At 41.6% G+C, this 15,073-nt stretch overlaps 1 protein-coding gene across 1 annotated transcript; it reads right to left on the bottom strand.

Moving 5' to 3' along the window:
- Window positions 1-4,841: 4,841 nt before the first annotated feature.
- On the bottom strand, window positions 4,842-12,981 carry LOC126378297 (uncharacterized). The gene is made up of 8 exons (XM_050026490.1): window positions 12,921-12,981; window positions 12,046-12,162; window positions 10,948-11,307; window positions 10,126-10,273; window positions 9,387-9,507; window positions 8,092-8,243; window positions 6,708-6,894; window positions 4,842-5,126 (listed from the first exon to the last, which is right to left on the bottom strand). The coding sequence occupies exons 1-8, from the start codon at window positions 12,979-12,981 to the stop codon at window positions 4,935-4,937; spliced, it is 1,338 nt and encodes a 445-aa protein (XP_049882447.1). The 3' UTR covers window positions 4,842-4,934.
- Between the last annotated feature and the right edge of the window lie 2,092 nt (window positions 12,982-15,073).

Here is a 15,073-nt window from a genome sequence, read left to right as displayed (position 1 = left end):
CAAGTGTTATAAATTCATATTTTGTACCACTCGTTTATGCGCTTTTACCAAGCAAAAGTGAAAAGATTTATCGGCGTTTATTTTTCCTTCTAAAAGAAAGGTTTGGTTTAAATATCACCAAGTTTATAAGTGTGACTTTGAGTTAGCTGGTATAAACGGTTTTTTATCAGTATTTCCGAACGCAACAGTAACAGGATGTTATTTCCATTACCAAAAAGCCTTATGGAAAAGATCTAAGGATTGTGGAGCATTCGCTACTGAAGAAGGCAGATTTTACACAAAATTATGTGCAAAACTAGCTTTGTTACCTAAACAATACGTACCGGAGGCATACTTAGAAATATCTCACTCTGCCTCAGATTCAAACGAGATAAGGTTATTTCATAATTATTTTGTAAATTTTTGGATGCAAAAGATCACTAGCAATTTATTTTGTGTTGATGAAGATAATTTCCGCACAAATAATGCCGTAGAAGGTTGGAACAACAGAATTAACCATAGATTAAAGAAAAAAGGTTCATTGTATTTTTTTGTAAAAAAGATGAGGGAAGAAGCACTACACCAGGATATAAGAATAAAAATTTTTTTTTTACATTCCAACCAAACGCACCGTCGACGAACTAAAGAATTAAATAAATTTACAAAAGAAAAGGAGATAGTACAGGATTTTGTAGATAAAAAAATAACTGTTGTGGAGTGTCTGAGTAGGCTATGTGAAGTATAATTTTATTAATGATTTATTTTCTCTAAGGAGAATACTTTGTTATTTTATTGCAAAGAAAGTGTGTTTGCTTTTAACATAAATAGGTATATTTTAAATCTTAAAAAATGTTTTAAAAAGAAATAAATTTAATTACTTACATTATTGTTACTTTGGTTTTTATTAAAATTCAGTTTGACTGTACAATGACAAGTTTGGAAGATGACGAATCTAATATATGACTAGTTTGGAATATGACCAGTTTGGAAAGTGTCGTGTTTGGAAGATGACCAATTTGGAATATGACGAATCAGGAACAAATCCCCTGAACTACTTACTGCTAAAATCATAACATAACATAACAAATACTTTATACTTTATTCAGGAAAAAACAAAATACAAAAGAGAAATAGAATTAGTACAATAGGCGGCCTTATTGCTAAGTAGCAATCTCTTCCAGGCAACCTTTAATTATAGGAGAACATAACTGTAATATAAAAACAACATTTGGTCTAAACCTAGGTCTGCCAACCATTGCCCAATGGCTCAAATTAGCTTCCAAACGTTTTTTCGATTCTGCTCCGCACCACCCAAATCCCCTGGTAGTTGCGGCTTCCGAGTACATTCCGCTTAGGGACGGTACTGAAAAGTATCGGCGTCCGAAGGACGTAATATACGATCCCGACGACCCGATTACTCTAGCCATAGAGGCAGCCAATCAGCTCGCGACACCAAACACTTCAGGTCCCCGATACCGACCCCGCCGGCGTGGTCGACGATTTCCCTCATTCAGCGCTTATCGCTATCGACCCACTAGGGTCGATTAATTCTTTCAAATATTTTTCCTCTCAGACGACGCCCTGAGCCGAGGTTCGAGCCCAACTGGGCACCCTCAGGCCTGTCGTCTTAAACGTTGTACCGGGTGAGAGCCTTCAGCGCTCCCCATTTGTCCGGCCAAGTAGTTAATGCCATCTGCGGCAAATCTACAATAAGTCAGGTCAAAATAATAAAATATCTAGTTTACAAAATTGACACCAGGAGTGATTTACGGAGAGGCAATCTAGGACCCCGATAACGACCCCGCCGGCGTGGTCGACAATTTTCCCTCATTCGGCGCTTATCGCTATCGACCCACTAGAGTTGATTAATTCTTTCAAATAAGGAAAGGAAAAATCCTCTCAGACGACGCCCTGAGCCGAGGTTCGCGCCCGACTGGGTACCCTCAGGCTGTTGTCTTAAACGTTGTACCGGATGAGAGCCTTCAGCGCTCCCCATTTATCCGGCCAAGTAGTTAATGCCACCTGCGGCAAATCTACAATAAGTCACGTCAAAAAAAAATGAGAGGCAATCATGGAAGTTTTATCACGCTGCTACTGAAGCGGAGCGGAGCAATGACATACAAGAATCGATCAATCACAGTGATTGATAGAGCGTTGTCTTTCGCTCACCATGACTGATCAATTCAGCTTCGCCCCACACAACTTCTTCAGTAACGCATCTTTATAATACAGATTTTTATGTCATCTGTTACTCCAAAGGCTTTGAGGCTTATACATACATACATACATACATAAACTCACGCCTATTTCCCACCGGGGTAAGCAGAGACTATAGAATTCCATTTGCTTCGATCCTGACACACTTCTCTTGCTTCCTCCACATTCATCAATCGCTTCATACACCCACGCCGGTTCAGAGTAGATCGTATTAAACCTTTTCTAAGGACATCTCCAATTTGGTCAATGTAAGTCCTTCTCGGTCTTCCTCTGCCAGCCGTACCATCAACTTTCGCTTTATATACCGCTTTTGCAATTCTATTATCACACACACAAACACACATACACACACACACACATCTTATCTAATAAGCATTTATATTTATTTAAACGTTGATTATTTTTGTTAAAAGAAATAAATAGTACTGTCAAAGATGTAATACCGATTAGGAAGATCGGGGCTTCCTGACACAGGTCTTTAAATGAGACTTACTAGGAAGTCCCAATAACGAGGTTATATATTGATGTACTATTTAAAGCAAATAAACTATTTTGATTTTGATTTTTGATTTTGATTGATTATCCTTCATCCGCTCTACGTGTCCAAATCAACCTAACATTCCCTTAATCTTAGTCACTATATCGTCTTTTACACCACATCTCTGTCTTATCACACTGTTTCTCACTCTATCACTCAACTTCTTACTTTCATGCTTCTTCTATCATACCCAACATTCACTACCGTACTTCAGCGTAGGGACAAGTACTGCATTGAGGCTCATCATGGGCAAAAGAAAATAATCAAAAGAAAGAAGAATCAAATACAAGGACTCCGCGCACATCATTGGAAAATACATCAACTTTAACGCCATGGTTCACCATGCGAAATGTAGCAGCTATACAGTATCCATCGAAGCATCTGTCACTGTCGTAAACACATCTTCTACTTTACTAAATCTTTTAAGGGGCAATGTATACGTTTTTACAATAAGATTCCCATTGACATTCATAATTTGCCTTTCAACTGTTTTAAGACAATAGTTTAACAAAAACTTTCCAAAAAAGGTTATTATATAGTTAGTGAATATTTAGGAGATATGAATGCATGGGATTAACTGTCTGAGAATTGATATTAGGCAGCTAAATTACTCAATTGTATAACAATATTTTGTTTACTTTTTTTTTTTTAAGAACGTCTAGGGCTCTGTGCCGAGGTTTTTCTTGCAGCTTCTTTTCCCCCGGCTATACAGGTTGTGAGAAGCTGCAGTAGTTTTAGGTGGATGAGACGTTCGTTATGTAAAAATTGACGATTCAAAGTGTAACTATATTACCTACCGAATAAAGATATTTTTGAATTTGAATTTGAATAAAGTCTGGCGATACGCAGATCGCTACAACCTGCATCACGCCGACTACCTATCTCTGTCGCTACCGCGTGAATTATAATTGCGTCTCTCTCGCACAGTCTGTGCGAGCTAACGAACGATAGCTTAACGATATTTTTGTCGATTACAGTAAGTAAGTGTTACTTAATGCCCATCCCTAGTTCTGTCAATCGGTTAAACGTCAAATGCGCATTCTCTCGACGGCAGTAGGGTGGTATTAATAAACTAATCTCAGCTTTGAGACTGCTCTCAAGATCATGTCAATGTGACAGTTCTTATATAAAAGCAGAGACTTGAGCATGGTGTCGAGGGGTAGTGTCAGCTGAGATTGGTTTATTAATACCACACTTTTATCCTCTATTTTTTTTTCTAGTTTTACATAACGCACCACCCACTTACACTTCACTTCACACAGAACATTTTGATTGTTTGTGTTACTCACAAACAAATAGAAATGAGTACAATGAAACAAATTATGCTGCAAGATTCTTTAATACCTTACATATAAAAAAAAATATAAAAATGAAAAAAAAATAACATCAAAAAGTCCTAGTCAAAAACAAAGAAAAACAAAACGTAACAAAAGTATACCTGTGTGTTTATCAAATGAACAAAAAAGTATGATTCAGACCATTATTCTGAGTTGATATCAAGTGGATATTTTTTATATTATTTCTCTTTTGTTTCGTAATGTTAATACAAAACTTAATAAGCGGACAAACGTCAAAACGACCAACATATTGCGCCGCTAGAATAATTAATACCTATGCCCTGTTTATCAAAACTTACAAGCCCTGTACTACAAGTAATTTTCTTGTAAAAATTTTCATTATTACAAGAATGTGTTTATCAAAACTACACATGTAATTTACATGTTACAAGTGCCAATATTTACTTTTACAGGTATATTTTACAATGTCTGTACTTTTTTTGATAAACGTAATTTACAAGTACTTACTTGTGAGGAACTTGTAGCTTGTGAACGCGTAGACTTCTAAGTTTTGATAAACAAGGCATTGCTGTAGGTACTACGGTTGAGTGCAACTGCGTTCCCGTGTTCCGGCCATATTGTCAAGGCAGCAAGGAGGGACACCGTTGGGTTTTAGTGAATTCCCCGCGTGGCGACACCCAAGGAGTCCCACATAACCACGTTCCCCGTTCCCCGGACTTTAAAACTAAAACTTGTAAAACTTTCCTAACGTTAAAAAAATCTGACGTCATTTTTTTCCTGCTTACCCCGGTGGGAAATAGGCGCGAGTTTATGTATGTATGTGTGTATGTATTTTTTTCCTGCTTTTCCATCCCGAAAGGCACGTAATGGAGAAGGGTTTTTGTGAAATTGACTGTGAACTTTTAAAACATGAATATAGCTCTCATAATTATGGTGTATAAAGCTATGTGTGTTGTCCATTGGTGGTACGAAGGGGCGCGGTTACACCAGTTGCCTGTACAAACGCACACGTGGAACCGTGCATACAGAGATACTCCGCGCGATATGGGCACAAGAGACGCCACCGGACTAATAATACAACCATTGTCGACGTTCTGAAAAAAAAACATTAAGTTCTTATATTAGAAGCAGCGGCACAGACATGATCATTATCATGTACATGAACCCACTTTAGAACCCTGTCGCACTATTATGTTTGACATTTAATGAGACTTACAGTTCAATTTGTCAAAAAAGTTAATGTGACATGGTTATAAAGTGTATACATATTATGACCGTTGTGACCAGTGATCGGGATATATAAGTAAATAATATTATAACGTAACGTAGTCTCGCAATCTCAAAAATCTCGTGGTCATATCCATACTAACCACAACATTCAGGGTTATTGACTTCCCTCAATCAGCGCTTATTCCCTCAATGAGCGGTTATCGCTATCGACCCACTAGGGTCGATTAACTCTTTCAAATATTTTTCCTCTCAGACGACGCCCTGAGCCGAGGTTCGCGCCCAACTGGGCACCCTCAGGCCTGTTGTCTTAAACGTTGTACCGGGTGAGAGCCTTCAGCGCTCCCCATTTGTCCGGCCAAGTAGTTAATGTCATCTGCGGCAAATCTACAATACGTCACGTCAAAAAAAAAAAGTTATTGACCCCTGAATGGCGACTTATTACATATCCCGATCTCCGGTTATGACATTATGACTACAGTGACGTAAAAGTTGCTTCTTTTTATTTCCGTTCGTGATCTTACGATCAGTCTCGTTGTCTATAAGGAGATGTGTTAGGTTTTTAGGACTTGAAAATATACAGAATGTTAGTGACACCGTAACGGAAATTTTGGGGTATGATTCAGACCATTATTCTGAGTTGATATTTTTATATTAAGTATATCTCTTTTGTTTTGTTATGTTAATACAAAACTTAATAAGCATACAAACGTCAAAACGACCATTATACCGCGCCGCTAGAATAATAAATACCTGTGCACTGTTTATCAAAACTTACAAGCCCTGTATTACAAGTAATTTTCTTGTAAAAATTTTCATTATTACAAGTATGTGTTTATCAAAACAACTCACAATGTCAATATTTATTACACGAGTATAATTTACAATCCCTCTACTTTTTTTGATAAACGTAATTTACACGTACTTGTGAGTAACTTGTAGCTTGTGAACGTAGACTTGTAAGTTTTGATAAACACGGCACTGGCAAGATTGGTCAACATAGGGCAAAAGGAACATTTCTGGCATAATATTAGAAGCCAGGTCAGATTGTTAAATATTTATTTTAGGGAGACACCTTAAGGTGGCGGTTCGCGTCGCGACAGAGACAGGAGACCGCGAGCGGAGACCGCGACCGAAGACCGCGACCGAAGACCGCAACCAAAGACCGCGACCGTTACTTGACGTTAGGCAATGTATACGCGACAGTTCGCGAGCGAGACAGAGACAGGAGACCGAGACGCGAGACAGGAGACAGCGAGGTCGCTGCTCCGAACAGGTAGTGTCTCGTGTGTCACTCTCGACCTACAGTACATGCCGAAGAGACCGAGACACTTGTCGCGGTCTCTGGTCTGTCTCCTGTCTCGGTCTCTTGTCTCTGTCGCGGCGCGAACCGCCAACTATCGAACGAATCCGTCTGGATCCGGACCACTTTATCTTGCAGTACACACCTGCAAAGCCATCTCAAGTTTGGCCATTCTGTGGCTGACGAAATGCCTGCCCATCACGGCTCTATGTCTGTTGCGGCATGTCCGCTGAGTGTAGATCCCGTTGAGGTCTATCCAGCGCACGCTACATCCCCCCGTCCACCTGCCCCACATGGTCCGTGGGTCAGAAGCGTTGATCACATACTGCGCGCTGCGAAACAGAGGGTTTATTTTATTGAAAGTCGATTCTCGTTTGATCAGTCTTACCTAGTAAGATCCCCCTCTTGTCACATAGCTTGACGAGGCGCAAGCACCCAGCGTGACTCCTGCGTGATGTCTCTCATACATTTCATTTGTTAGATAATGTGCGTTATAACTTCTACGCTGTACTGCTACCGCGACACGGCAACCGCTTCGGACTTCGACCACAACGTTTATCTAACGTTAACGGCCTCCGTGGTCCAGTGGTTGAGCATCCAGAGGTCCCGAGTTCGAATCCCGGTGGGAACAAATCACAAAAATCACTTTGTGATACCTAGTTTGGTTAGGACATTACAGGCTGATCACCTGATTGTCCAAAAAGTAAGATGATCCGTGCTTCGGAAGGCACGTTAAGCCGTTGGTCTCGGTTATTACTTACCGATGTAAGTAGGTAGTCGCTACATGAGCCATGTCAGGGGCCTTTGGCGGCTCAGTAATAACCCTGACACCAGGGTTAATGAGGATGGTATTCCACCTCACAATCCACACGATAGAAGAAGAAGAACGTTTATCTATGTACAGTCATGAGCAATATAATGTACCCACTTTAGTACTCTGTCGCACTAACATATTTGATATTTAGTGAGACTTACAGTTCAATTTGTCAAAAACGTTAATGTGACATGGTACCAAAGTGTATACCGTAGATAGCATTCGCTGCGTCGGCTCTTGTTGGGGATTCAAACCTGCGAACTCGCAGCTCGCGCACACTCAAGTCAAGAGTCCTTCCCTATTCACCATCATCATCTCCCTAGCATTATCTCATTTCTCACAGGGTCCGCTTACCAAACTTGAAGATTTGACAGGTCCGATTTGATACAAAAACGACTGCCTGACCTTCCAACGCGCGAAGGGAAAACCAGCCCAATACAGGTTAGGTCACATACCTCCAAAAATGCATTTCTCGGGAATGTGGGTTTCCTCACGATGTTTTCATTCACGGCTGAGCACGTGATAATCATTTGTGATCCAAACATGAATTCGTAAACAAACACTCGATACTCGCACAGTACTAAATATTACATTTCGAAAGTAGACTATCTATGTTATAGAGTTTCAGCTTTATTTTTTACGTTTATATATCACCTATAAAAGTGTTGAAACGCGAAAGGAAAAACAGCCCAATACAGGTTAGGTTAATCCTTACCTGTTCATCCACCTGCAATACTTTCGATATTTGGCGATGTTGGCACGAGCTGTGGGGTCTACTGGCACGAGTGGAAGGAAGTCTCCAGCAAAAGCATCAGCGCAGGGCGCCGAACGGGGCATCTCGGGTTCCACCAGCCCACATACGAAGCACTGTCAATAAATTAAAGTCTGTTACTGATGCAGGCAGAAGAAATAGCACATGGCAATTTGACAGTTGTAATGATAAAATATAACAGGAATGTGTCAGGGTTACTATTGAGCCGCCAAAGACCCCTGACATAGCTCATTTAACGGCTACTTACTTACATCGGTAAGTAGTAACGTGCCTTTCGAAGCACGGATCATCTTACTTTCGGACAATCTGGTGATCAGCCTGTAATGTCCTAACCAAACTAGGGACCACAAAGTAATTCTTGTAATATGTCCCCACCGGGAATCGAACCCGGGACCTCCGGATCGTGAGCCTAACACTCAACCACTGAACCACGGCGGTCGTCAAACAAAGAATGTTGAACAATGAAGGTTCACAATATAAATAGATAGACTTTACACTTGACTTAAATAATCACCTTTTTTTTTATTGTTAAATAATTGCATTATTTTTTTGCCTAGGTTCAATTTTGCAAATTGGCAATTACTGTGAGATCATACAGAGTGTTAGTGACATCGTAACGAAAACTTTGAAGGATGATTCAGGCCATGATTCTGAGTTGATATCAAGTGGAATTTTCCATCGCAAAAGTATAGAATTGAAAATAATTTAATTGAAAATCATGAATTTTGCGACGTAAAATTCCACTTGATACTAACTCAGAATCATGGTCTGAATCATCCCCCTGACTATTCGTTACGATGTCACTAACACCCTGTATACGGTCGAATTGAGAACCTCCTCCTTTTTTAAAGTCGGTGAAATTAAAAATAGCGGCCCGTGCGCTGCCTTCACAATTCAAGTCTAATCTATGTTCGAGGGGAGTGAGGTAAACCTAGCGCAGCCGCTGGTGGGGAGCGGAGAGTTGCCGTTCTATACGTAGATAATTATTTCTTGATACTACTACTAAGACTACTAACTACTATTGGTACCAGGATGGCATAAATCGAAGAAGCCGACCTTTCCCCTGATTGTACCAGTGAGGTTGGTGTGTGGTCTGCTGCTACTACTATTGGTACCAGGATGACATAAATCGAAGAAGCCGACCTTTCTCATGATTGTACCAGTGAGGTTGGTGTAGGCATCTGTGGTCTGCTGCTACTACTATTGGTACCAGGATGACATAAATCGAAGAAGCCGACCTTTCCCATGATTGTACCAGTGAGGTTGGTGTAGGCATCTGTGGTCGGGACAGGTGTTTCTGTAGTCGACAAAACGGTGGGCCCGGTACGGCATGTCGGGAGGTTATACTTGTCCAGTGACCTTGAACAATTAACATAAAACATAAACAGCCTATATACGTCCCACTGCTGGGCACAGGCTAATTAAACAACAAACAATAATACAACAATAACAAACAATAATATTTGTTATTAGCCAACCATATCCTATCGATTCACATTCGCTTAAACAAACATAAAAATACAGGGTGTTAGTGACATCGTAACGAAAACTTTGAGGGATGATTCAGACCATGATTCTGAGTTAATATCAACTGGAATTTCCCGTCGCAAAAGTATAGAACTGAAAATAACATTTTCTTTTTAATAAAATAGGCTCGCGTTTGACCACAATCTCACCTGATGGTAACTGGCTATGTGGTCTAGGGTGGATCACGTTTACCTAGCAAATGGCTATTCACTTTAGCCTTGAAAACTCCAAGATTATAGCGAGTTGAAAAAACAGAGGACGCCAGACAGTTCCAGTCCTTTGCTTTTCGCGTCAAAAAAGATGAGGCGAAACGTTCAGTGAGGATTGGTGGTATATCTGTCGTGGCCTGATCGTAGAATTGATCATTTCACCATTTCATGAAATGGTATGGTACTCTTCGTCTGGGTTCTAGACTTTGGAGTCGTTGATGATCGCGTGATGCTACGTTACCTATTAAGCATCATGGTAAGATTCAAGTTGTAGTCGACTGTGAGGTTGGCTATAATGGCCAATAGCGCCGGTATGTCCAATCGCGGAAAAGGGGACGTGCTTGTTCTTTTTCTCCTCTTAGTCGTCGTGGTTACAGTGGTCGTCGTGGCTGCAAAAATATTCAGGGTGTTAGTGACATCGTAACGAGTACTGAAGGAAAAGAAATATTTAAAGTAAATTAAATACAACTAGTCACTCAAAAATTAACATTTTAAATTATTGCACAAACATTGCAGGTCAGTCTAAAATACCACCCCCCCCTCGTACCTGGTTCAAAGGTGCCCATTATACTGATAACCTAATACGATAAGGAAACCTGTCGAACCAGGAACGACCCGGCGCGGGGGTCACTACCGCGGGCCCTCAAGCGCCTCCCCAACACGCGAATAAAATCCTTGGCCGCCGAGCACCACACACCCGAAGTCTCAACGGCAAAAGGGACAAAATCATGGGTCCGCGTTAAGTTCCCATATTTCGCCAGCTTTTGGCTAGCGGCCCACTCGGCAGCCGCCCCTGCGGTTCGTGTAGTACGGGGCAGGTGCGTTGCTGCAAATGTGCAAGCGCAGGTCGCGTCCCATAATAAAGCACGCCCCCTCTCCCAGAGTATGAGCGTGAGCCCACCGGGCCTCTTACCGTCTGTGCGGCTTAGACCCGGCGGTTCTGAGGGAAATATTTCAGGTGATGGTTCTCTCAAATTAAATTTTCTTTCGCAAACTGACATGTCATTTTAAAGCAAAAAACATTATTTTTTTATTATGTACATAACCAACCTACTTTACTTACTTTTTGGTCTTTGTCTTAAATGTTGTCTGTCAGCTTCTGCACTCTGATTAACATTATGGTCATCGCGTTTCGCCAGTATAGTGTCAACAGACGTTTCTTCGTCGTCATAAACAGCCTTCACATCAGCGGCTGTGGTGTCTTCAGTGGCTACTTTTAATGACAGCAAATCTGCAGCAGGTGTCTCTATGGTTGTCTCTACGACGGTAGCTGAGGATGCATCAATGGATGCTGTGGAAGTAGGCAATGCGTTCCGCATGGTGAACCATGGCGTTGAAGTTGACGTGTCTTCAAATGTTGTGGTTGAGGTCACCGTCATTGATTCTTCTATATTCCGGTTCCCCATTATGACCCTCAAGGCCTCTGAAATAACACAAGTACCTCTGTACGTCTCAATGCTTCTTCTATCATATAAAAATCGAATATGTTGATGATTTCTGCCTACTTGGGCTAAACATTGACTCTCATCTGAATTGGAAAATTCATTTCCCGACGACCCGATCACTCTAGCCATAGAGGCCAATCAGCTCGACACCAAACACTTCAGGACCCCGATACCGACCCCGCCGGCGTGGTCGACGATTTCTCTCAATCAGCGCTTATCGCTATCAACCCACTAGGGTCGATTAATTCTTTCAAATATTTTTCCTCTCAGACGACGCCCTGAGCCAAGATCCGCGCCCAATTGGGCACCCTCAGGCCTGTTGTCTTAAACGTTGTACCGGGTGAGAGCCTTCAGCGCTCCCCATCTGTCCGGCCAAGTAGTTAATGCCATCTGCGGCAAATTTACAATAAGTCACGTTAAAAAAACAAAGCTGCGCAAAGGGTTAAGGATAGTGTAAAAATATAATTTTTAAATGCCTAAGTTTTAATTTTAATACACACTTCCTCTCTTCCCTTCAACGTTGCTGTGCCCTACAGGGTCCATGTTTTAGTTCCTATTCCTATGTAACATCCCACTGTACTACATGGAATGCAATAAATAGTTGACTATCGTGTGGGTTGTGAGGTGGATTACCGACCTCATCAACCCTGCTGTCAAGGTTATTATTGAGCCGCTGAAAGCCCCTGATATGGCTGATGAGAATACAGTTTACTGACCTCTGATTTCTGCTGCGTCGGGAGAATTTAGCTTTGGTGTGGGAGACATAATTGACGTCGCAGGCGCTTCTCTACCAGCCCGCAGGTTGCTCCAGTCCAAGATTCGTTTTGTTTTGTCTGCAAATAGACACACATCATTTTATTTCTTTCATCATCATCAATTTAAGAGCCACGCTCTTGTCGGTGCAGCATTTTCCATGCTACTTTTTTAGGGAAAAATAGGATAGTGGTTTCCTTCTTGCCTTAATCGCCCTTAGCCGCGCCACACCCCGGACACTTCAAACAAAACACCTAGTTTTACAGACTCTACACCTTGACGTTATCGTACACGTTGTGACGTCTGCCGCCCATGCGATTGAAGACTAAAGTAAGACCGAGGGGGTGAGGTAAACCTAACTCAGCCGCTGGTGGGGAGCGGAGAGTTGCCGTTCTATACGTAGTATTATTCCTTATTATAAAGGGCTTCGCTGTCCAGCGCTTCACTCGTGGGACAAAGACGCCTATTCAGGGTGTTAGTGACACCGTAACGAAAACTTTGAGGGATGATTCACACCATGATTCTGAGTTGACATCAAGTGGAATTTTGCCTCGCAAAAGTATAGAACTGAAAAAAATTAAAAAATACAAAAAATTTCATGTTTTTTCCGACAGGAAGTTCCACTTGATATCGCTCATTATTCTGAGATAATATCAAGTGGAATTTTCAATCGCAAAAGTATAGAATGGAAAATAATTTAAAAAAACTAAAAAAGAACATGAGTTTTGCGACGGAAAATTCCACTGGAGATACACAGAATCATGGTCTGAATCATCCCCGTCAGTATTCGTTACGATGTCACTAACACCCTGTACACGAAAGTGCTCTTATAGATTACCTGTATTTATGTGATCATTGTTATAGTATGCCGTGGAGTCATCATCATCAGGGTAACACATCGTCAACTGTATGATCACGCATGACACAAGAAAAAACATTTTCACGGGAACAAGAAACTTTGTAACACAAAACAATATCGATTTAATGTATTAAGAAAACGATCAGAGAATTTTGAATAATTTTATTGTGACGTACGTTACTTGGTTACGGATCAACAACATCAACAACCGCTGCATAGATAAGGGTATTACTCTAGCGTAAACTGCTGTTTTTTTTTTAGTGTATAAAAATGAGCTAGTGCTAGGTTTTGGATCTGTAGACATAGACCTCGTGCTAGTAACTAATTCTTAAACTTAAACAAATGAGCAATAACAAAAAAAACTAACAAAAGAGCAATAACAAAAACGTGACAGTTTCACTGCACGCAAGTGTATTCGGGAGTCAAAGGGACGAAGACGAGAGTGCGCGGGGGAAGTATCGACTGATCTACCAATAGCCGGTCGATGCGGGACTCTCCCGCCCCCGCGCCTCGTACCGCACCACCAAGGAGATCTAAAATTCGGTTGTGCGCAGTCAAGGTTGATGCTCAAGAAGTTTGCCGGGACCTATACCATGGTAGAAAACCAGCGGGCTTAGCACCGTAAGCACGCGACTCTTTCTCGACAGAGATCATCTGTCTCTTTCTAAGCAGTACTGTGTGTGAGTGACGGGTGATGTATGTCGAGAGGAGAAAGCGTCGCGCGCTTACGGTGCTAGGCCCGCAGGTATGATCAAAACTGACAGCTAGCATTTCAAGGTTAGCCCAGCTGACATCATCCCACCCTGCGTTGCCATTTCGTAAAAAATAAATTACCCACGTCCAATGTTTTTCGTCCAATTTGCAAAAAAATTTTGAACGTTTAGTAAAAGATTTACAATTTTAAAGTTTTTTTTATATATGGACTAACTTTATTACCAGACATGGTCCTCAGATCTGAATTAGTCTTAGTTTTGTAATAATGTTTTTTTAGTCCATGTATCGTCATGATCCGTGCTTCGGAAGGCACGTTAAGCCGTTGGTCCCGGTTATTACTTACTGATGTAAGTACGTAGTCGTTACATGAGTCATGTCAGGACCCTATCGCGGCTCAGTAATTACCCTGACACCAGGGTTGATGGGGTTGGTAATCCACCTCACAATCCACATGATAGAAGAAGCAGAAGTCCATGTTTTTTCTTGGTACCTCATCTTATAATACTTATTCAATTAAGTCCAGGTTTAAACCTGGTGCCCAACGGGGGGCTACCGACTAAGACGAAGCCGATTCAGATTGGAGCAAATCGAACATCGATTCTGTCGTACCGCGTAAGCAGCCAAGATGGCGATCCCCGATTCGTGACGTCACATGAAGTTCGACAAGCCGATTGAACGAATGATTTCAGTACTTTTGACACTAAATCGGTACCGGCTAAGAAATCGAAGTTCGGCGTCTGAAGCCGATTCCCATTGAAAGTGTCAGTTGAAGCCCGGTACTCTTTAGTCTATAGTCTGCGTTTTGTAGTAATCATCATCATTCACCAATAAACGTCCCCACTGCTGGGGCACGGGCCTTCCCTATGGATGGATAGGGAGATCGGGCCTTAAACCATCGGACCAGTGCGGATTGATGGTTATTAACGACTGCTAATGCAGCCGGGACCAACGGTTTAACGTGCCTTCCAAAGCACGGAGGAGCTCGAGATGAAAACTTGTTTTTTGTGTTCACCCATCCTATGACCGGTCTTTGCGAAAGTTGCTTAACTTCAACAATCGCAGACCGAGCGCGTTTACCGCTGCGCCACCGAGCTCCTCAATTGTATTTTGTAGTAATAAGGCGGAATAATTTTATTTTCCCAGACAGGCTTAAAGAAACATAGAAAGTAAATTCTTCCAGCCAACGTGTGTTAAGTCAAGTGTAACGGAACCGGAAGTGACGTCAGCGGAAGCGGCGCGCCGGAAGTGTATCTATCTGTCTGCTGTGACGCGCCCTTTTGCTTTTTATTGTGCATGACGACGGATTACTTTAGGGTAGTTTGTAAGAAATGTTCAGAACACTTCACTATCTGTACATCTTCGTCTTATAGCGAAGACCACATAAGCGCCTTTTAAAAAAAACACATTCGGATTAGATT

Source organism: Pectinophora gossypiella, chromosome 26, assembly GCF_024362695.1.
Source record: "Pectinophora gossypiella chromosome 26, ilPecGoss1.1, whole genome shotgun sequence".
NCBI classification, from domain to species: domain Eukaryota; kingdom Metazoa; phylum Arthropoda; class Insecta; order Lepidoptera; family Gelechiidae; genus Pectinophora; species Pectinophora gossypiella.
The sequence above is the reverse complement of the archived record's forward strand: the minus strand, read 5'-3'. Positions and strand labels throughout refer to the sequence as shown.

Excerpts from the sequence above, each read along its gene's own strand:
- LOC126378297 (XM_050026490.1), bottom strand. The coding sequence starts at position 12,981 with ATGTGTTACCCTGATGATGATGACTCCACGGCATACTATAACAATGAT. Across the intron at positions 11,308-12,045 it reads CGACGCAGCAGAAATCAGAG|AGGCCTTGAGGGTCATAATG; the intron begins GTCAGTAAACTG and ends GTGTTATTTCAG. Across the intron at positions 9,508-10,125 it reads CTTACCATGATGCTTAATAG|GTCACTGGACAAGTATAACC; the intron begins GTAACGTAGCAT and ends TAATTGTTCAAG.